At 43.6% G+C, this 22,088-nt stretch overlaps 2 protein-coding genes across 5 annotated transcripts in view; one reads left to right on the forward strand and one right to left on the reverse strand.

Annotated features, from left to right (window-relative positions):
- bmpr1ba (bone morphogenetic protein receptor type 1Ba) overlaps positions 1-4,335 on the forward strand; it is a 155,941-nt gene extending 151,606 nt beyond the window's left edge. For all 4 annotated transcript variants that reach the window (XM_036979376.2, XM_036979377.2, XM_036979379.2 and 1 more), the window contains 3 exons: positions 2,455-2,630; positions 2,815-2,945; positions 3,143-4,335. In XM_036979376.2, coding sequence (XP_036835271.1) covers positions 2,455-2,630; positions 2,815-2,945; positions 3,143-3,268 — 433 coding nt within the window. In that variant the 3' untranslated portion in view covers positions 3,269-4,335. The remainder of the gene's footprint in view (positions 1-2,454; positions 2,631-2,814; positions 2,946-3,142) is intronic.
- An 11,502-nt stretch (positions 4,336-15,837) lies between these two features.
- The window catches only part of unc5ca (unc-5 netrin receptor Ca), a 290,202-nt gene continuing 283,951 nt past the window's right edge, over positions 15,838-22,088 (reverse strand). Inside the window, 3 exon segments of the mRNA XM_036979368.2 lie at positions 15,838-15,964; positions 15,967-16,100; positions 17,820-18,001. Of these exon segments, the coding sequence (XP_036835263.2) occupies positions 15,942-15,964; positions 15,967-16,100; positions 17,820-18,001 (339 nt within the window). The 3' untranslated portion in view covers positions 15,838-15,941.

Consider the following 22,088-nt stretch of genomic DNA (forward strand, 5'->3'; position numbering starts at 1 on the left):
CTCATAATTGATTAATTCCATTCAACCAAACTATTTGCATGAGAGTATCATAGTGTCACAATGGACAACAATAAGTTGAAAAGGTTAATGGAAATACAAATAGGAAAATGTTATTAAAAACTAAACAAACAAACAAATCAAATATAACATGGTCTCCCTGTGTTCTTCTCCCTCCATCACTATCTCTCTCATCTCATCTAACATCTCTCCCCTGTTCTTCTCTCCCTCCATCACTATCTCTCATCTCATCTAACATCTCTCCCCTGTTCTTCTCTCCCTCCATCACTATCTCTCATCTCATCTAACATCTCTCCCCTGTTCTTCTCCCTCCATCACTATCTCTCTCATCTCATCTAACATGTCTCCCCTGTTCTTCTCTCCCTCCATCACTATCTCTCATCTCATCTAACATCTCTCCCCTGTTCTTCTCTCCCTCCATCACTATCTCTCTCATCTCATCTAACATCTCTCCCCTGTTCTTCTCTCCCTCCATCACTATCTCTCATCTCATCTAACATCTCTCCCCTGTTCTTCTCTCCCTCCATCACTATCTCTCTCATCTCATCTAACATCTCTCCCCTGTTCTTCTCTCCCTCATCACTATCTCTCTCATCTCATCTAACATCTCTCCCCTGTTCTTCTCTCCCTCCATCACTATCTCTCATCTCATCTAACATCTCTCCCCTGTTCTTCTCCCTCCATCACTATCTCTCTCATCTCATCTAACATGTCTCCCCTGTTCTTCTCTCCCTCCATCACTATCTCTCATCTCATCTAACATCTCTCCCCTGTTCTTCTCTCCCTCCATCACTATCTCTCTCATCTCATCTAACATCTCTCCCCTGTTCTTCTCTCCCTCCATCACTATCTCTCTCATCTAACACTGCTCCCCGTTCTTCTCTCCCTCCATCACTATCTCTCATCTCATCTAACAACTCTCCCCTGTTCTTCTCCCTCCATCACTATCTCTCTCATCTAACATCTCTCCCCTGTTCTTCTCTCCCTCCATCACTATCTCTCTCATCTCATCTAACATCTCTCCCCTGTTCTTCTCTCCCTCCATCACTATCTCTCATCTCATCTAACATCTCTCCCCTGTTCTTCTCTCCCTCCATCACTATCTCTCTCATCTAACACTGCTCCCCGTTCTTCTCTCCCTCCATCACTATCTCTCATCTCATCTAACAACTCTCCCCTGTTCTTCTCCCTCCATCACTATCTCTCTCATCTAACATCTCTCCCCTGTTCTTCTCTCCCTCCATCACTATCTCTCTCATCTAACATCTCTCCCCTGTTCTTCTCTCCCTCCATCACTATCTCTCATCTCATCTAACATCTCTCCCCTGTTCTTCTCTCCCTCCATCACTATCTCTCTCATCTCATCTAACATCTCTCCCCTGTTCTTCTCTCCCTCCATCACCATCTCTCTCATCTCATCTAACATCTCTCCCCTGTTCTTCTCTCCCTCCATCACTATCTCTCATCTCATCTAACATCTCTCCCCTGTTCTTCTCTCCCTCCATCACTATCTCTCTCATCTCATCTAACATTGCTCCCTGTTATTCTCTCCCTCCATCACTATCTCTCATCTCATCTAACATCTCTCCCCTGTTCTTCTCTCCCTCCATCACTATCTCTCTCATCTCATCTAACAACTCTCCCTCTGTTCTTCTCCCTCCATCACTATCTCTCATCTCATCTAACAACTCTCCCTCTGTTATTCTCTCCCTCATCACTATCTCTCTCATCTAACATCTCTCCCCTGTTCTTCTCTCCCTCATCACTATCTCTCATCTCATCTAACATCTCTCCCCTGTTCTTCTCTCCCTCCATCACTATCTCTCTCATCTCATCTAACATCTCTCACCTGTTCTTCTCTCCCTACATCACTATCTCTCATCTCATCTAACAACTCTCCCCTGTTCTTCTCTCCCTCCATCACTATCTCTCATCTCATCTAACAACTCCCCCCTGTTCTTCTCTCCCTCCATCACTATCTCTCTCATCTCATCTAACATTGCTCCCTGTTCTTCTCTCCCTCCATCACTATCTCTCTCATCTAACATCTCTCCCCTGTTCTTCTCTCCCTCCATCACTATCTCTCATCTCATCTAACATCTATCCCCTGTTCTTCTCTCCCTCCATCACTATCTCTCATCTCATCTAACATCTCTCCCCTGTTCTTCTCTCCCTCCATCACTATCTCTCATCTCATCTAACATCTCTCCCCTGTTCTTCTCTCCCTCCATCACTATCTCTCTCATCTAACATCTCTCCCCTGTTCTTCTCTCCATCACTATCTCTCTCATCTCATCTAACAACTCTCCCTCTGTTCTTCTCTCCCTCCATATTTCTCCCTCTATTTTTCTATCCATTACTATCTCTCTCATCTAATCTAACATGGCCTCCCTCTCTCCCTCCCTCTATCCCTACCTCTCCTTTCTACCATCCCAGTGACACCAACGAGGTGGACATCCCTCCCAACACCAGGGTGGGCACCAAGCGCTACATGCCCCCAGAAGTCCTGGATGAGAGCCTCAACAGGAACCACTTCCAGTCCTACATCATGGCCGACATGTACAGCTTCGGCCTCATCCTCTGGGAGATCGCCAGGCGCTGTGTCTCAGGAGGTACTGTAACCAAGTAGTTTCACCCTAGATGCTGATCTCGTGTCAGTTTAGCATTTTTTCCCAATTATGGTTAAGGTTAGGATTTGTGGAGGGAAAGCTGATCCTAGATCTGTACCTAGGGGAAACTGTCTCAGGAAGCAGCGAAATTAGATCAAATCCTCATTGTGGTATTTATGTGTTCCAGGTATTGTAGAGGAGTACCAGCTACCGTACCATGACCTGGTGCCCTCTGACCCCTCGTATGAGGACATGAGAGAGGTGGTCTGCATCAAGAGGTTACGACCTTCCTTCCCCAACCGCTGGACTAGCGACGAGGTAAGCCAGTCACACATACACAGACACACACAGAGTCACATAAGCATGTAAACACACACACACCAACCACGCACAGTAGAGTATGTGTAGTACACACACGCACGCGCGCACACACACACACACACACACATACACGCACACACACGTTGGTTAATCCAAAAACTAGAGCTGACTGTGTATTGTTGTGCCCCCTACAGTGCCTTAGGCAGATGGGCAAGTTGATGACGGAGTGTTGGGCCCACAACCCGGCCTCTCGCCTCACGGCACTGCGCGTCAAGAAGACCCTGGCCAAGATGTCCGAGTCTCAGGATATTAAACTGTGATGGCCGGGAGGGACACTCCAGGCGTGGGGGAAACACGTCACCACGGACCGACAGCCAGGGCTCTGCTCCGCTCTACCCACAGTCCTCTGCTGCATGGGGGGTCAGGAGGACCAGAAGCCAGCAGTGCACCACAGGGAGCCTCACCCCGGGCCACGGTCACTCAGAGAGAAGGAGATAACCGCCCGTAACCCCTTGAACTGTCGTGATGAACTACTTGTTTAGATACTGAAGACCTGGGGCAGGTATTGCCTTTTTAAAGCGACCTGCTATGATCATGTTTGGTTGGCTTAGACAAAGAGGACACAAGCCAAGTGGGTTTTATTTGTGCTTTCTGTGAAAGCTGCTCTAGTTTTAGATGATGGGCCAGTGGTGGCTGGAGGAAGAGGGAGGTGGGGAACTGCATGAGGAGGGTGGAGGGTGACCCCTTCAGGCGTATCACAGGATGACAGCAGGAGGAATCAGCTGACAATCTGAAGCCATAATCAAGTGTTGATTTAGATTTTTGGGGTTATTTATTAGTGCAAACCGTAGAAAAACATTTTGCACCACAAAAGTTTTTCAACAAAAACAAGCATTTCTTATTGGACAATTTTAGGTTAGTCCCTCCCCATTTTAGCCAGTTGGCTTCCGTTTGGTTCCTAGTGAATACACCCCTGTTGTTGTCCAGTAGTTTACCAAGGTAAACCATGGTGTGTCTGGGGTAAAGGGGAGTTTTTTTCTTCACTATGAGTACATTATAAAGTGCTGAGTACTGATTCACTGTGGCCTCATTTGTAAAAGTAGCTTCATTTGTATGTACGCCACAAATAAAGATATTCAAATGATATCAGTTCAAATTCAAATTGTATCGGCAATAAAACATTTAGGTGACAATGTCTTTGGTATTTATCATCTGATTTGACCCTACCAGGGACCCCAGGCACATCACACAGGTTCTTTAGTGACATGGTTAGTTAAAGGGACAGTTCTCCCTTAAGTCAGAATGTTGACGGCGTTTGACCTTAGACCAATAAAAACAACCAATGTATATGAAAACGCCAGAAATATGAAAACAGCAAATATATAAACTTGTTATTTTTTATTTGATTAGGATCCCCATTAACTGTTGCGATAGTTACTCTTCCTGGGGTCCACATGCAACATGAAATAATACAGAACATTTATAAACAAGAACAGAACTAATCAACGTCACACATATCAGTAAATACACACAAAATATCCAGGTCAAATAAGGGAGAGACGCTGTGTTGCTTTCTGAAACCAGGTTTGCTGTTCACATTTTTTAGTTAGCAGACACTCCTATCCAGAGCATCTGATTAGTAGTGAGTGAACACATTTTCATACTTGTTTCATTCTGGTCCCCTGTGGGAATCAAACCCACAACCCTGGCATTGCAAGCGCCATGCTCTACTTGGGACACTTGACCCGTCTGAGATGTAAGGGAGTTCCATCCAATCATGGCTCTATATAATAGTGTACGTTTTCTTGAATTTGTTCTGAATTTGGGGACAGTGAAAAGACCCCTGGTGGCATGTCTGGTGGGTTAAGTGTGTGTGTGTGTAAGTTGATTATGAAAACAATTTTGAATTTTCAACACTGTTTCTTAGTGAAAAGACCCCTGGTGGCATGTCTGGTGGGTTAAGTGTGTGTGTGTGTGTAAGTTGATTATGAAAACAATTTGGAATTTTCAACACTGTTTCTTAGTGAAAAGATCCCTGGTGGCATGTCTGGTGGGTTAAGTGTGTGTGTGTGTGTGTAAGTTGATTATGAAAACAATTTTGAATTTTCAACACTGTTTCTTAGTGAAAAGACCCCTGGTGGCATGTCTGGTGGGTTAAGTGTGTGTGTGTGTAAGTTGATTATGAAAACAATTTTGAATTTTCAACACTGTTTCTTATCAAAACAAGAAGCGATGCGGTCCAGTCTCCTCTACTTTTAGCCAAGAGAGACTGGCATGCATAGTATTGATATAAGCCCTCTGATTACAGTGAAGAGCAAGCCGTGCCGCTCTGTTCGGGGCCAACTGACCACATGGCTGTGAAATAATCCAGATAAGATAACACTAGAGCCTGCAGGACTTGCTTTGTGGAGTGTGGTGTCAACAAAGCAGAGCATCTCTTTATCACGGACAGACCTCTCCCCATCTTTACAACCATTTTATCTATATGTTTTGACCATGACAGTTTACAATACAAGGTAACGTCAAGTAATTTAGTCTCTTCAACTTGCTTAACAGCCACACTATTCATGATCAGATTCAGCTGAGGTCTAAAGTTTAGGGAATTATTTGTACCAAATACAATGCTCTTAGTTTTAGAGATGTTCAGGACTAGTTTATCACTAGCCACCCATAATAAAACTGACATGCGACTCTTTGTGTAGGTTTGAAGTGACTTGACTAGCTGTGATTGCTGACACAGGGTTGAATCATCAGCAGACATGGACACATGCATTGTATCTGGTCAAACACTATTCTTTTCAGAAGTTTGCTAAGAGTCGGCAGCAAGCCGATTGTTCGGTTGTTAGAACCAGCAAAGGGTGCTTTACCATTCTTGTGTAGGTGAATGACTTTGGCTTCCCCCAAGTTTTGAGGACAAACATTTTCATCCAAACTCAGTAGCTTTCCATCTATGTTGTCAATACCAAGTGGTTTTTCATTATTGATGGACAAACAAAAAAAATCCACCTCACCCACACTAACTTTACAACAAGACGTCGACAGACATGACAGCTCTGCTTCTAGCTTTGCAGTACTTAGTTTTTTTTGTGTTATTTCTTACATTATTAGCCCAGAATGTTTTTGGTGTTATTACATACTACCGGAAATAACTTCAGGATATCTGAGTGGTGGTAACTCACCAGCATTACGACTTTCCGGAATTGGATCGTCTGGTTTGCTTAATATAAGGGATTTTAAATTATTTATAGTTTTACTTTTGATACTCAAGTATATCTTAAAACAAATACTTTTAGACAAGTAGAATTTTACTTGAGTCATTTTCTATTAAGGTATCTTTACTTTTACTCAAGTATAACTGTTGGGTACTTTTTCCACCCCTGCAGCCAGCTGGGTTCTCAGACAGGAATTTTTATTTATTTTACCTTTATTTAACTAGGGAAGTCAGTTAAGAACAAATTCTTATTTTCAATGATGGCCAAGGAACAGTGGGTTAACTGCCTGTTCAGGGGCAGAACGACAGATTTGTACCTTGTCAGCTCGGGGATTCAAACTTGCAACCTTTCGGTTACTAGTCCAACGCTCTAACCACTAGGCTACCCTGCCGCCCCAATATATAAATAAAGAACTCTCCAGAAGAAGAAAGGCGGTGGTGTATGTTTCATGATTAACTACTCATAATGTGATTGTGATAACATATCCTGGGTCCGCATTTATTGTAGCTGGGGATTTTAACAAAGCAAATTTGAGGAAAGCGCTATCGGAGTTCTATCAACACATTGACTGTAGTACTCGCTCTGTAAAAACATTGGACCACTTCTACAACCCCCTTTCGAGATGCCTACAAGGCCCTCCTCCGCCCTCCCTTTAGCAAATCAGATCACGACTCCATTTTGCTCCTCCCTTCCTATAGGCAGAAACTCAAACAGAAACTCAACCCTGGTCTGACCAATCGGAATCCATGCTTAAAGATTGTTTTGATCACGTGGAGTGGGATATGTTCCAGGTAGCCTCTGAGAATAACATTGACGTATAGACGGACACGGTGACTGAGTTCATCAGGAAGTGTATAGGTGATGATGTTCCCACTGTAACTATTAAAACCTACCCAAACCAGAAACCGTGCATAGATGACAGCATTCGCGCAAAACTGAAAGTGCGAACCACCTCATTTAAGAATTGGCAAGGTGACTGGGAATATGGTAGAATACAAACAGTGTAGTTATTCCCTCCGTAAGGCAATCAAACAGGAAAAACGTCAGTACAGAGACAAAGTGGAGTCACAATTCAATGGCTCAGACACGAGGCGTATGTGGCAGGATCTAGTGGGGTTTACCTGGAGTGCAAAATTGCTAACTTCGAGTGTGAGGTCATGGTGGTGAGGTCATGTTGGTGAGTCATGGTGGTGAGGTCATGGTGGTGAGGTCATGGTAAACAAACAAGTATGGAGAAATGCTACTGGAGGTAAAAGGTACACTGCAACCATACCACAACATGGTTAAAGTAGCAAATGGACAGTTTCTCTCAGTCCTGGGTAGCTGGTTCACAGTCATAAACATTGACGGTTTTAATCTGACCTGGGATTTTGTAGTCGCTAGCGACACAGACCAGTGTGCACTGATAGAGACAAACTTCCTGGTAAAATATGGGTCTGTACTTGATTTGAGAAAGAAAACATGTTGTGTTTTGGGGAAGCAGATTCTGTTGATTTTCAGGGGAGGGGCAGGGGGAGTGTGTAAAGTGTTTGTGATGAATGACACGATTATCCCCTCCGGAAATGAAATATTTATAACTGGTAAAGTTGAGGGGACAATGACAAAACTGAGGGTATTCTTGAGCCCTGTGTTTTAAGTCACTGATACAAGTAACCTGTTGGCAGCATGTAGTGTTTGGAGCTTAGTGAAGGGGAAACTGTCAGTGCGTGTGATGAATGTAACTCCGCAATCACAGTTACTGAAAGAGTGCACTGAACTGGGGGGTTTCTCTATCTGGGAGAAGGGTAGTGAAGACACTATCGTTGCTAGCCTACAGGATTCTAACCAGCCGCCATACTCTCGCACCACAGCAAAGTGGAACGTAGAACATTTAATGCAAGAGTTGGACATAGATTGCAGCTGGGAGCTGTATAGGAAATGGTGGGAAGGTATGTTGGAGTGTTTAGCACTGGTGAATTTGACTTGGGCTGCACAAAACTAGTCCAGCATAAGATTGACATAGGGGACACCAGGCCTATCAAACAAGCGTTGAGACGGGTCTGTTCATCTGCAAGAAGAGTTTGACAAGCATTTGCAGGACGTGTTAGAAAGGGGAATAGTTAGCCCACCCATCAGTCCATGGGCAGCACCAGTGTTGTTAGTAAGAAAGAAGGATGGCTCAATCAGGTTATGTGCGGAATACAGAAGGTTATACGAAAAAAAAGATGCTTATCCACTTCCTAGGATTGACGAGACCTTGGACTCGCTTGCCGGTGCTCAGTGGTTTTCCACTTTAGACTTAACCAGTAGGTACTGGCAAGTTGAGGTATACACCGAGGATCATTGCAAAAACTGCTTCTGAGACAAAGAGAGGGCTTTTCAAATTCCCAGGCCATGGGGTTTGGGTTGACAAATGCACCAAGCATCTTCCAGCGTCTCATGGACCTGGTTTTGGCTGATTTACAGTGAACAACATGCTTGGTGTACTTAGATGACATCATGGTGTTTGGTCGTACATTCAAAGAACATGTGAAGTGTTTAGACAAGGTTTTCAGCAGACTGGAGCAAGCAGGACTTAAGGAGAAGCCATCTAAGTGTCATTTGTTCAGGTCGCAGGTGAGCTACCTGGGACACATCCTCTCGGCTGAGGGAGGGTCCACTGACCCCATGAAAACAGAGACAGTCAGGTCATGGCCTAGCCCCAAGTTGCTGACAGAAGCAAGAATCTTTTCTAGGCCTGGCGTCACACTACAGGAGGTTCATACCAGATTTTGCAGCTATGCCGGAGCCTTTGTGCAGATTGTGGGAAATGTTTGAGTGGAACGCAGCGTGTCAAGTGGCCTTTAATTAATTCAAGTAAAAACTTACCACATCCTCCACACTGGCCAGACCCAAATTTAGATTTCATAATGGATACTGATGCATGTCGCACAGGCATAGGGGCAGTCCTCTCCCAGAAACACGAGGGTAGAGAGCACTGTCAAAAAAGGAGGGAAGTATTCAACTACCAAGAAGGAGCTTCTTGATGTGGTAGTGTTTCTTAAACACATCAGACACTTTTTGCTGGAGAGGACATTTCTACTGGGAAATGATCACAGCTCACTGAGGTGGCTGAGTAACTTCAAACAACCTGAGGGACAGTTGACTAGATGGCTAGAGATACTGGATCAGTTTGACTATGATATTGTCCAGAGGCCAGAGAGACTGCACAGTAATGCAGATGGTGTGTCACGCCGACACACACACACACACACACACAGAGTGTGAACACAGCCGTCTCACAGGAGGCCACTGTCAATCTGAGAGCCATCGTAAACAAGCCTTAGGATGTCACTATTGAGCCTGCAGTTGGAGCTCAAATGAGCCAGGCAGTACCCAAAAATGCAGTTTTCCTTTTGGAAGGACAGGAAAGACACCCAATGGTCTCCTAGTTAAAGAAATGACAAAAAGAGTAAAGCAGAGCTCCCTTTAGGCCTTTCAAATAAGTGTGGGGGTCATTACATGTGAAGAATGGGGTGTTATTCCTTGAGAGTCAAAACTATCAGACAGATGACACCATCTGGAGAGGGGTGGTACCAGATGAGCTTGTTCATGAGGTACTTGCCTTCATCCACAATGATAGAACAGGAGGCCATTTAGGAGTAGAAAAGCTCACCAGTAAAATCAGAGCAAGATTTTATTGGCCAGGTTAGCAGAGAGCCATAAAGCAGTGTTGTAAGGGCTGTGTGGCATGCGCTTTGTATAAGTTACAGGGTCGAGCCCCCAGACCATCCATGACAAGTTATGTCACAGGCCACCATTTCGAGAGACAAAATGGGTCCATTTACAGAGATGGGACGAGGTAATTATGGTAGTGGTAGTGTCAGATAACTTGACTAGGTGGTCAGAGGCATATGCCATGTCCAATCAGGAAGCAGTAATAGTGGGAAAGAAACTAGTAGAGGAATTTGTGTTGTGTTGAAGCTAGGCATTCCTCTCTCTATCCATAGAGAAAGAGATGTCATAGAGAGATGTGCAATCTTTTACAAATGAACAAAACCCAAACCTCTCCATACCACCCACAAACAAATGGTTTAGTGGAAAGAATGAACAGAACTCTAATCAATATGATGTCATTTTTTGTTGATGACAATCAAATAAATTGGGATGAGATACTCCCATATGTGATGCTGGCATACAGGAGTAGTGTTCACTCTTTGGGGCTCCTGAGTGCCGCAGCTGTCTAAGGCACTGCATCTCAGTGCTAGAGGTGCCACTACAGACCCTGGTTCGATCCCGGGCTGTATCACAATCGGCAGTGATTGGGAGTCCCATAGGGCGGCGCACAATTGGCCCAGCATCGTCCGGGTTAGGGGAGTGTTTGGCCGGGGTAGGCCGTCATTGCAAAATACGAATTTGTTCCTAACTGACTTGCCTAGTTAAATAAAAGTTAAATAAAAATATATATATATTCCACGGGGTTCACACCATACATGGTGCTTTTCAGTACTGAAATGACATTACCAGTTCATGTGGTTCTGGAAACATTATGTGTCTCAGTGTGTGCAAAAGGTGCAAGGGTATTTAAGCACTGTAAGGGAAGCTGTAAAGAGAAATCACATAAAAGCCAAATGTAAACAAAAGCAATACATTGATCTCAAGGTGACACCCCAGAGGTATGAGGAAAATGAATATGTGTGGCTTAGAGACTACCACAGGGGATCACTCAAACTGAGACAGAAATTGAAGTGTCCCTTCAAAATTGAAAAGAAACTGTCAGAGGTGCTGTGTGAAGAAATACAGTGTAATGGACCTTATCATGCTTATCATGTGCACTACAACAGGCTCAAACCTTACTGGGTTTGTTTCAAAGCATGAGGTTACTGGCACGGGACAAGAGACTGAGTTGAGCACTGACTCATTTGTGCCTAGTCAGACATACTACCCCTTCAAGAGAAGGGTGGGGGACATTGTGAGACTGTGGGTTCCAAGGGATGTTAATATCTCAGTGGAATGGGAACTGGACACTGTCAGGACTGAAAGCTCAGTCGAAGACACAGAGACTCATACAAAGCAAATGAATGTGAACACTGAGTTGCCCTGTGCACCTGCAAGAGAAAGTGTCTCCTTTAAGACGGGTCTAGCACCTGAGTCAATTGCAGCGGAAGATCACATGGGTCAGGGGGGTAGAACCCAAATAAAGTAAGAAGTTTACATACGCTTAGGTTGGAGTCATTAAAACTTGTTTTTCAACCACTCCACAAATTTCTTGTTAACAAACTATAACTTTGGAAAGTCGGTTAGGACATCTAACTTTGTGCATGACACAAGCAATTTTTCCAACAATTGTTTACAGACAGATTATTTCACTTATCATTCACTGTATTACAATTCCAGTGGGTCAGAAGTTTACATACACTAAGTTGACTGTGCCTTTAAACAGCTTGTAAAATTCCAGAAAATTATGTCATGGCTTTAGAAGCTTCTGATAGGCTAATTGACTTCATTTGAGTTAATTGGAGGTCTACATGTTGTGGAGGTGCTTTTCTGCAGGAGGGACTGGTACACTTCACAAGCATTCTTCTGAGGTTGTGGCAAAATGGCTTAAGGATAACAAAGTCAAGGTATTGGCGTTGCCATCACAAAGCCCTGACCTCAATCCTATAGAAAATTTGTGGGCAGAATTGAACAAGTCAGACAAGGAGGCCTACAAATCTAGGCCTCCTTGTGCGAGCAAGGAGGCCTACAAATCTGACTCAGTTACACCAGCTCTGTCAGGAGGAATGGGCCAAAATCCACATAACTTATTGTGGGATGCTTGTGGAAGGCTACCCGAAACGTTTGACCCAAGTTAAACAATTTAAATGCAATGCTACCAAATACTAATTGAGTGTATGTAGACTTCTGACCAACTGGGAATGTGATGAAAGAAATAAAAGCTGAAATAAATAATTCTCTCCATTATTATTCTGACATTTCACATTCAATATTTACTAGGACTAAATGTCAGGGATTGTGAAAAACTGAGTTTAAATGTATTTGGCTAAGGTGTATGTAAACTTCTGACTTCAACTGTATTAGGAGGCCTGTTTGGTCAATGCATTCTGAATGCGTTTGGTGACTGTACACTTCTCAGAGGGTATTTTATGTGTGTTTATCCAGATTATTAAACAAATAGTGTGTTCAGTTTAAGAAGCGGGTAATGTAATGTTTTACACAATGTTATACAAATGCTGATTTGAGACCCGTGCCGGCCCCGACCAGGAGACCCATGAGGCGATGCACAATTGGCCCAGTGTCGCCTGAGTTAGGGGAGGGTTTGGCCGGCAGGGATGACCTTGTCCCATCGCACTGTAGTGACTCCTTTGGCAGGCCAGGCACATGCACACTGACACGGTCACCAGGTGTATGGTGTTTCCTTTGACACAATTTTTTTTTTGTGGATGAGTATAATTTGTATGTATAAAATGTAATTTAATAATATTTAAAATTACTAAATCAGGTAATTTTGTATACATTTATTTAAATTTGTATCGGGCCGCTTCTAAGGGGATTCTGGTAAGATGCCGGCAAAGTCGGCTGAATTCCGGTTGACGGAAACGGCCTTGTACTTGGGCCAATTCTGGGCCGAGTCCGACACCGGGCCGATCTAATCAGTTCCGGCCCCCCGGAAGAGGGACGCTTCTGGTCCGATTACTCCATTGCTAGCGGGGTACTTTGTCCAACCTTACAAAACTTCCTAAAGAAATGTGAAGGCATCACTGAGGATCCTTCTCACTCTACCGTTATCTCTCTCTCTCGCTACACTGTCTCTCCTCAGTTTACAAGAGGAGGAAGAAGGGGGCAGACATTTTGTCGGTAATCTACAATACCCCCTCTATTATTCAAAGGTACATCTGAGGTACTGTCATTGTAGTAGAGTTAGACATGGAGAACTGGTTGTTGTGGTTGAATTGTGCACAGAATGAGTGCCTGCCCTGCTATTCCTCAGTGCTCTGTGCCTTATTAGGCCTGTGCCATTTTAGGCCTGTGCCTTTTTAGGCCTGTAAAGAGATATGTTGATGAGACAGAGACTAACCAATGTGCTAGGCTTAACACTCCCCGAAATAAAACAGTTCCAAACTCCTGATGCCTTAACTACTGTTGTGGCTGATTTTCTGATGCATATTCAAGTTAAAAGCGAGACGTGTGCAGAGTTCATATTCGCATTGTAATATGTTACTGAACACCGGGCAATATGGCTTACTTCAATGACGTGTTTGGCCTAATGTGGGACTGACTCTAGCTCTGGTCCATGGCGTTAGGTCCAGAACCTCCTTCCTTCACTAATAATATAAGTAGTGGAGGAACGTACACTAACGCTCTGGACCAGAGCTAGACTAGCTCATGCATTAACATAAGACCACATCAGTACTCATTTTCAGCGTTGCTTATAAATATAATTTATTAACAGTCTTAAAAATTCTTTCTTACACTTTGTACAGAAACTGAGGAGATGCAAGCGTTTTGGGAGAGTCAGCGGCGGCGTCAGGAAGCCAAACTAGAGTGGACGACAACCTCACTACACTAACACAAATTATATCATTAATCATTTTTTATCAGATAATAAAATAAAATGCACTTACTAGCACAGCTCTATTAATATCATTTGTTTGTAAAGGATGCCAAGTTTGCATAGTAGACACAGCTTTTACCAAAAACAAAATAAACCAAACTGGTAAACATACAAACTAGTATCTAACTGTACTGTTCTTTTTATATACTGTACTGAAACAGCCCAAAATGTATTTGACAGTGGTATTCTGTACATCATAAAACATTTACATACTTTGATATCTTCTAACGCAGGCTGTGACATTAATATCCCTGTGTTGTATATTTCACTTTGTTGGTCAACATGCACTCTTTTCTTTCTTCATGAAAAAATATCCCTTTTTAATTCTTTCAGCATTCACCCTGTTAATGCGTTGTGGAACATGTGGCCCATATGTGGCAATGTGGACATTTTGAAACAGGCTGCAAGTGTGAGCGCTTTTCAAACTATGATCCTCTGCGTCCCTGTAGTCCACGTATTCACGGTTCAGTTTGTTATTGGCTTCTATTTTACCCTTCCTGAAACTTTGTCTACGCTATAGCTGAGCAGGTTCCCAACATCTACACAAACAGCTCAATGTGCAGCTTTGTCTTCCATTCTAAAGAGTTGTTTTGAGCCCCACATTTTGACATTGAAGAAATGCATACTGTAAGTATCGTAATACGATGTGGGACAGACTATTATCTAACACCTATGTTGATATTGAAAGTTGTATGTAGTCATTGCATGTATTTTATTATATAGCCTGGGTCCCCAGATCGTCGTATGCTATCAAATCAACTCATTGTCATGCCAAACTAGTTATTCTATGGTAAAGATTTTTATTTTCTTCGAAACCCAAATCAAACTCCTCTTTTGAATGACATCAAGGGAGATAATGAAGGACAGAATGTAGAACATAGCTAGTCAAATAGCCATTGCCATATTCAACTATGTACCTGTATAAGTTGGGAAAATAAGGCAGTCCAACTTAATGCAACTGAGGCTTTTATGTCCACAATTCATTGCATCTTTTCTCCATATTACCGTATTGGCCTCTCCGCTCTGGTCTCAGATCAGTTTGATATGGTGTAACTCAAGAGCAGAAACAGGCAGTCCCACCCGCTCCAGGGTGACGTTTCCCCTAGGTACAGCTTTGACTCCTCCAATCATAACCTTAACCATTAGTCGGGGAAATGCAAAACTGACCCAAGATCAGTGTCTAGGGGTAACTTCACTGTACTCCAGTCCCCACCCACACCCACTTTATTCTCTATCAGTAAGACCCAGATATGCTTGACCTCAATAATTCTCTGCACATTTATCCCCAACAAAAGCGGCCAGTGCTCAAATGCACAGTTGTTCTGCAAAATAGGCAATTTCGAACAACAAAGCTAATGTGTTAGCTAGCCCCCTCCCTACAGTTCACAGCTCTAACTGAAAATAAATCACAATACAAATGAATAATGATTAACAATAAAGCAATAGTATAATGCCATTAGAATGTACTTGTTATTCATGTATTTACACGGTTCAGACACGATTATAAGATAGATGTTATTTTTTCAAAGGCCACAGGATGGCGCTAGAGATCAACAAAACCACAACGAAACAAATTAGACAAAAGGGTAGCAAGACATAAGAGTTTCTTCACCACACCTTGAATCCTGAAATTAAAATCATGATTAAACATATTCAGGGAAATCAACACAAGCTAAATGTAATCAACAGAACCAATGTATGGGTAGTATTGGTGGTGCGGATAAAATGGACTGCATTATTCCAAGGACTCCACTTCAATACTTGTCCCTTTTCAATTCCTGTCTGTCTCCCTATTCTGACTGAGCGACAGTTACTGAGTAGCCTACATACGTTAGTAAAGTCTGAAGTAGGAAATCATCCACATATATGGACAGCAGAATAGACCGTTTCCTAGGAAACTGTATAAAGAAAAGCAGACTGTACCAAGGAACGCACAGCCAAGGATAACAATGGGATCTCCAGGATTTGTTTTCTTTCTGTTGTCCCCCAATACAAAATAATCACAGCAAAGAGAACGACTCGGATCACACATCAACAACAAGGTCTTTTTGCTCACTAATTTCTCCCAGACACACAGGTTTTTTTTTGTCCCGCCCATTGCCATGGGTGACAGCCAGGACATTGTCTGTCTGTGCGTTGGTCTGTTTGTGTCCGTCGGTGTCCGTGACTCAGACACACTCAGATGGCCCCTGGTCCGGTCCTCGGGTGTCAGTGCTCCGTCGTCATGGGACCAGGCTGTCGTGGCGACCCATCTCCTCCAGCACGGCAGCCAGTCTGTTGAGGTTCCCGTCTGGGAAGTGTTGGGCCTCCCACAGGTCCAAGATCACCCCTGTGGGACTGGACTTGGTGGCAAAATAGTTCAGATACCTGAGAGACAACAAGAGACACCTTTGTGGTAAAAAAAACAGGGTCACGTTCTTGTCCAACACCATAATGCAGCCATCTTTAGAGCAGTTCTCTCTCCACCCCTCTGCTTAAGGATGAGACTGCTCCTGCTTAGACGTTAACTAACTTAAGGATGAAGATGTTCCTGCTTAGACGTGGACTAACTTAAGGATGAGGATGCTTCTGCTTAGACGTGACTAACTTGATGAGGCTGCTCCTGCTTAGATGTGAACTAACTTAAGGATGAGGATGCTCCTGCTTAGATGTGAACTAAATGAAGGATGAGGCTGCTTCTGCTTAGACGTGACTAACTTGATGAGGCTGCTCCTGCTTAGATGTGAACTAACTAAAGGATGAGGATGCTCCTGCTTAGACGTGAACTAACTTAAGGATGAGGAGGAGGTTGCTTAGATGTGAACAAACTTAAGCAGCCTCTGCCTTCCCCCCCCAGTGCACAGTCAGAGAGGAGGGGGGAGAGGCTTGCCTTTAGGACCCCGCTTCTGCCTGCTCTCCCTTCCTCCCTCCCTTCCTCATCTTCTGTTGCTCGCTTGTCTCACTCTCTCCATCCACTTGTGTGTCTGCTGTCTTAATCTAAAAATGTATCTTGGTGATAAACATGGGTCTATGTCTGATGTCTTGCTAACCACTGCTTCTTATCGGATTAACCCACTCGAGGACAGTCATAGCTGGCCTACATAGGCAAGGGTCACCACAATCATGGATGATGTTGGTGGTGAGGATGTGGCAAGTGTGTGCAAGGGTGTAGGGTGAAGTTGCCCTACTAGTTGCCCTAGTTACACTGATCTAGAGTCAGTTTTGCATTTCCCCCAATAAAGGTTAAGGTTAGGATTGGGGTATGGGAAGCTGTATGTATGTACAGTGCCTTCAGAAAGTATTCATACCCCTTGACATATTCCACAATTTGTTGTTTTACAGCCTGAATTGAAATGTATTGAAAATGAAATCCAGAAATATATAATTTATATAAGTATCCACACCCCTGAGTCAATACATGTTAGAATCACCTGCAATTACAGCTGTGAGTCGTTGTCTTTATTAAGATCGTTGCACACCTAGATTGTACAATATTTGCATATCATAATGTTTTTAATTCTTCAAGCTCTGTCTAGTTGTTAATCATTTTTTGAACAGACATTTTCAAGTCGTGCCAAAGATTTTCAAGACGATTTAAGTCAAAACTCTAACTACGCCACTCAAGAACATTCAATGTTGTCTTGGTAAACAACTCCGGTGTATATTTGGCTATTGTCCTGATGAAAGGTGAATTTGTCTCCCAGTATCTGTTGGAAAGCAGATTGAACCAGGTTTCCCTCTAGGATTTTGCCTGTGCTTAGCTCTATTCCGTTTCCTTTCATCCTAAAAAAACTCCCTAGTCATTGCCGATAACAAGCATACCCATAACATGATGCAGCCACCACCATACTTGAAAATATGGTTTGCCATAACAAAGGGGTTGGATATTTATTGACTCAAGACATTTCAGCTTTTAAGTTTGAATTAATTTGTGAAAATTTTGAAGAACATAATTCCACGTTGACAATATGGGGTAAAGTAGGCCAGTGACAACATCTCAGTTTAATCCATTTTAAATTCAGGCTGCAACACAACAAAATGTGGAATAAGTCACGGGTGTGCTATACTTCCTGAAGCCGCTGTATGTGCTGGGGTGTTCCCTCTGACCTGTCCAGGTTGAGTTTGTGGGCCAGCATCCTCCAGTCATTGGATCCTCTGGTCTGGGGCGCGTCAAGGCTGCCACAGAGCTTCTGTCTGATGGAGAGAGGGATACGGAAGGCGTTGAGCCCCACCAGGGTGGTGATGTTGCTAGCCGGGTCCATGAGAGACGTGTCAATGTTCTGGGTATCCTGAGATGGAGGACAGACAGATAGACAAACAAAGAGTGTTAGCTGTGTGATGACAGGGCTGGGGGGGGGGGGGGGGGGGGTCGGGGGGTTCTTCTATGCTTTTGGGGACCCCAAAGTCCTCACAAGGATAGTTAAACAACATGTCCCCATGAAGACAAAGGTTATTTAAAGCTTAGGGGTTAGGGTTGCAATTAGGGTTTACTTGTTATCTTTAGGGTTAGGAGTTAGGTTTAGGGTTACGTGTTAAGGTTAGGTTAAGGTGATTGGGTTAGGTTTAGGGTTACGTGTTAAGGTTAGGTTAAGGTGATTGGGTTAGGTTTAGGGTTACGTGTTAAGGTTAGGTTAAGGTGATTGGGTTAGGTTTAGGGTTACGTGTTAAGGTTAGGTTAAGGTGATTGGGTTAGGTTTAGGGTTACATGTTAAGGTTAGGTTAAGGTGATTGGGTTAGGTTTAGGGTTACATGTTAAGGTTAGGTTAAGGTGATTGGGTTAGGTTTAGGGAAAATAGGATTTTGAATGGAAATACATTTTAGGTCTCCATGAGGATAGAAGAACAAAATGACTGCTTGTGTTGTAAGTTTACATCACTTTAGCAGACGCTCTTATCCAGAGCGACTTACAGTAGTGAGTGCAGACATTTTCCTTTAGAAGTCCCCCAGCGGGAATCAAACCCACAACCCTGGTGTTGCAAGCACCATGCACTACCAACTGAGCCACAATGGACCACATTGTAACACTTGTCGTTGGTGGAAGGAGAGGAGGACCAAAATGCAGCGTGGTAAGTGTTCGTCATGTTTTAATTGAAAAACTGAACACTACACAAAATAACAACAAAGAGAAAACGAAACAGTTCTGCCAGGTGAACCAGACACTAAACCGAAATTAAACAGTTCTGCCAGGTGAACCAGACACTAAACCGAAATTAAACAGTTCTGCCAGGTGAACCAGACACTAAACCGAAATTAAACAGTTCTGCCAGGTGAACAGACACTAAACCGAAATTAAACACCCACAACCAAAATGGGGAAAACAGGCTGCCTAAGTATGATTCTCAATCAGAGACAACCAGGCTACCTAAGTATGATTCTCAATCAGAGACAACCAGGCTACCTAAGTATGATTCTCAATCAGAGACAACCAGGCTACCTAAGTATGATTCTCAATCAGAGACAACCAGGCTACCTAAGTATGATTCTCAATCAGAGACAACCAGGCTACCTAAGTATGATTCTCAATCAGAGACAACCAGGCTACCTAAGTATGATTCTCAATCAGAGACAACCAGGCTACCTAAGTATGATTCTCAATCAGAGACAACCAGGCTCCCTAAGTGTGATTCTCAATCAGAGACAACCAGGCTACCTAAGTATGATTCTCAATCAGAGACAACCAGGCTACCTAAGTATGATTCTCAATCAGAGACAACCAGGCTACCTAAGTATGATTCTCAATCAGAGACAACCAGGCTCCCTAAGTGTGATTCTCAATCAGAGACAACGAACAACACCTGCCTCTGATTGAGAACCATACTAGGCCAAACGCATAGAAACATAACAACCTAGAAAAAAGAACATAGACTCCCCACCCCAACTCACGCCCTGACCAACCTAACACAAAGACATAAAAAAGGAACTAAGGTCAGAACGTGACACACATGGTATATATCATCCAATGAAATGCTCACTTCAGCACCTGACAATTAAATAAAAAAAATAAAAAATGCAACAACAATAAGAAATTAAAGCTGCAAGCAGTGTTGCTGGGGTTCAGCTGTGTGCCAACTGTGAAACCATCAGGACAAACGGGTGACACTGCCCTAGGATGAATTACAGTACTTCTTACTGAGCTAGCCAAATATCAGAACTCAAAATCAAACCGATCATGCAATGTTATTTGCTTTGGATGTATTTTGGACCATTTTTCAATGATGTTGACTACGTTAAAAGTCTTTTCCAGAACTGCTGAACCAGATTTGGTACACTATATATACAAAAGTATGTGAACACACCTAAAATGAGTTCAAATTAGTGGATTCGGCAATTTCAGCCACACCCATTGCTGACGGGTATAAAGAAACGTGCACACAGCGATGCAATCTCCATAGACAAACATTGGCAGTAGAATGGCCTTGCTGAAGAACTCCGTGACTTTCAACATGGCACCGTCATAGGATGCCACCTTTCAAACAAGTCAGTTCGTCAAATTTCTGCACCTGCAAAAACTGGAAGTGCTGTTATTGTGAAGTGGAAACGTCTAGGAGCAACAACGGCAGGCCACACAAGCTTGCAGAATGAGCCCGCCGAGTGCTGAAGCGTGTAGCGCGTAAAAATCGTCTGTCCTCGGTTGCTTCACTCACTACAGAGTTCCAAACTGTGTCTGGAAGCAGCATCAGCAAACTGTTTGTCGGGAGCTTCTTGAAATGGGTTTCCATGGCCCGAGCAGCCACACACAAGCCTAAGATCACCATGTGCAACGCCAAGCTCCAGCTGGAGTGGTGTAAAGATCACCGCCATTGGACTCTGGAGAAGTGGAAATACGTTCTCTGGAGTGATGAATCACGCTTTACCGTCTGGCATTCCAATGGACGAATCTGGGTTTGTCAGATGCCAGGAGAACGCTACCTGCCCGAATACATGGTGCCTACTGTAAAGTTTGGTGGTGGAGGAATAATGGTCTGGGACAGTTTTTCATGGTTTGGCTAGGCCCCTTAGTTCCAGTGAAGGGAAATCTTAACGCTACAGCCTAGAATGACGTTCTAGACGATTCTGTACTTCCAACTTTGTGGCAACCGTTTGGGGAAGGCCCTTTCCTGTTTCAACATGTCAATGCCCCAGTGCACAAAGCGAGGTCCATACAGAATGGTTTGTGTGGAAGAACTTGACTGGCCTGCACAGAGCCCTGACCTCAACCCCATCGAACACCTTTGGAATGAATTGGAACGTCGGCTGCGAGCCGAGCCCAATCGCCCCACATCAGTGCCCGACCTCACTAATGTTCGTGGCTGAATGGAAGCAAGTCCCTGCAGCAATGCTTCAACATTGGGAAAGCCTTCCCAGAAGAGTGGAGGCTGTTATAACTCCATATTAATGGCCAATATTTTGGACTGAGATGTTCGAAGAGCAGGTGTTCGTTCACATATTAATGTTTTTTCTGCCCAACAGCGCCACATTGTGGCCAACCTCAACCATATTTTCCAGGTTAGCTATATCCTTGAGCATGTGTGCCAAATTCCATCACTCAGAGTCAGACAGATGAAGATACAGGTATATAAAAAATGTGCCTGTTACATCGTCACTGTGTGGTCGATATGAATGTGCTTGCATATGTTAAGCCTTGACACTGTTTATCCGTGACTGATTTATATGCATATATGTGACAGATCACACGCACCACACCCACGTGAATGTTTATTGGTCAGTTATGGCCATGGTGTTTGACGTACAAGTCTGGAGAATAGTGCATTTACAGACCTTGGTCCATAGATGCCATATATCAAGTTTTGCAAATATTGGTCATTCGGTGCCTCCGGACTGAATGTCATTACTCTAGATCACACGGGGTGCGTGGCTGACCTTACAAAGTCAGCATTTTCAATCACTTGTTATACCACCAACCATGTGGCCAATTGGCATGGTATTGCATCAGAGGGTGTGCCCCTTGGGCCTTTACCAAGTTGCTATATTCGCATAGTCCTGGGCCTTTTCATCTCATGGAAATGGGAATATTTTCACCGAAATGGCAGAAAGAGGAACATAATAATGACAATAATGAATGGGAACAAATGCAATAGGGCTACGGCAGCTTCTCTGCTTCAACCTCTAATGATACAACAGACATGGCAGTAGAATATAATAAACAGTTCAGCGTTTAATACAGGAAGGCACAATTTATTGTCCAATATTTAGACATGTATCCGAGAAAGGGGGGATTGGGGGGGGGGGGGGGGGGGGGCAAGTCCTTAAACTGTGCAATATTAGCAATAGTAAATCTGGTAGCAGCAGTTGTGATGTGTATGAAACATGAATGTATGTGTGTATTTGTTTGTGTGTGTCTATACGTCTGTGGGTGTGTGCGTGAGTGAGTGAGTG

Source organism: Oncorhynchus mykiss, chromosome 6 (assembly GCF_057628025.1).
Source record: "Oncorhynchus mykiss isolate SJ-2025 chromosome 6, ASM5762802v1, whole genome shotgun sequence".
In the NCBI taxonomy this organism is placed as follows: domain Eukaryota; kingdom Metazoa; phylum Chordata; class Actinopteri; order Salmoniformes; family Salmonidae; genus Oncorhynchus; species Oncorhynchus mykiss.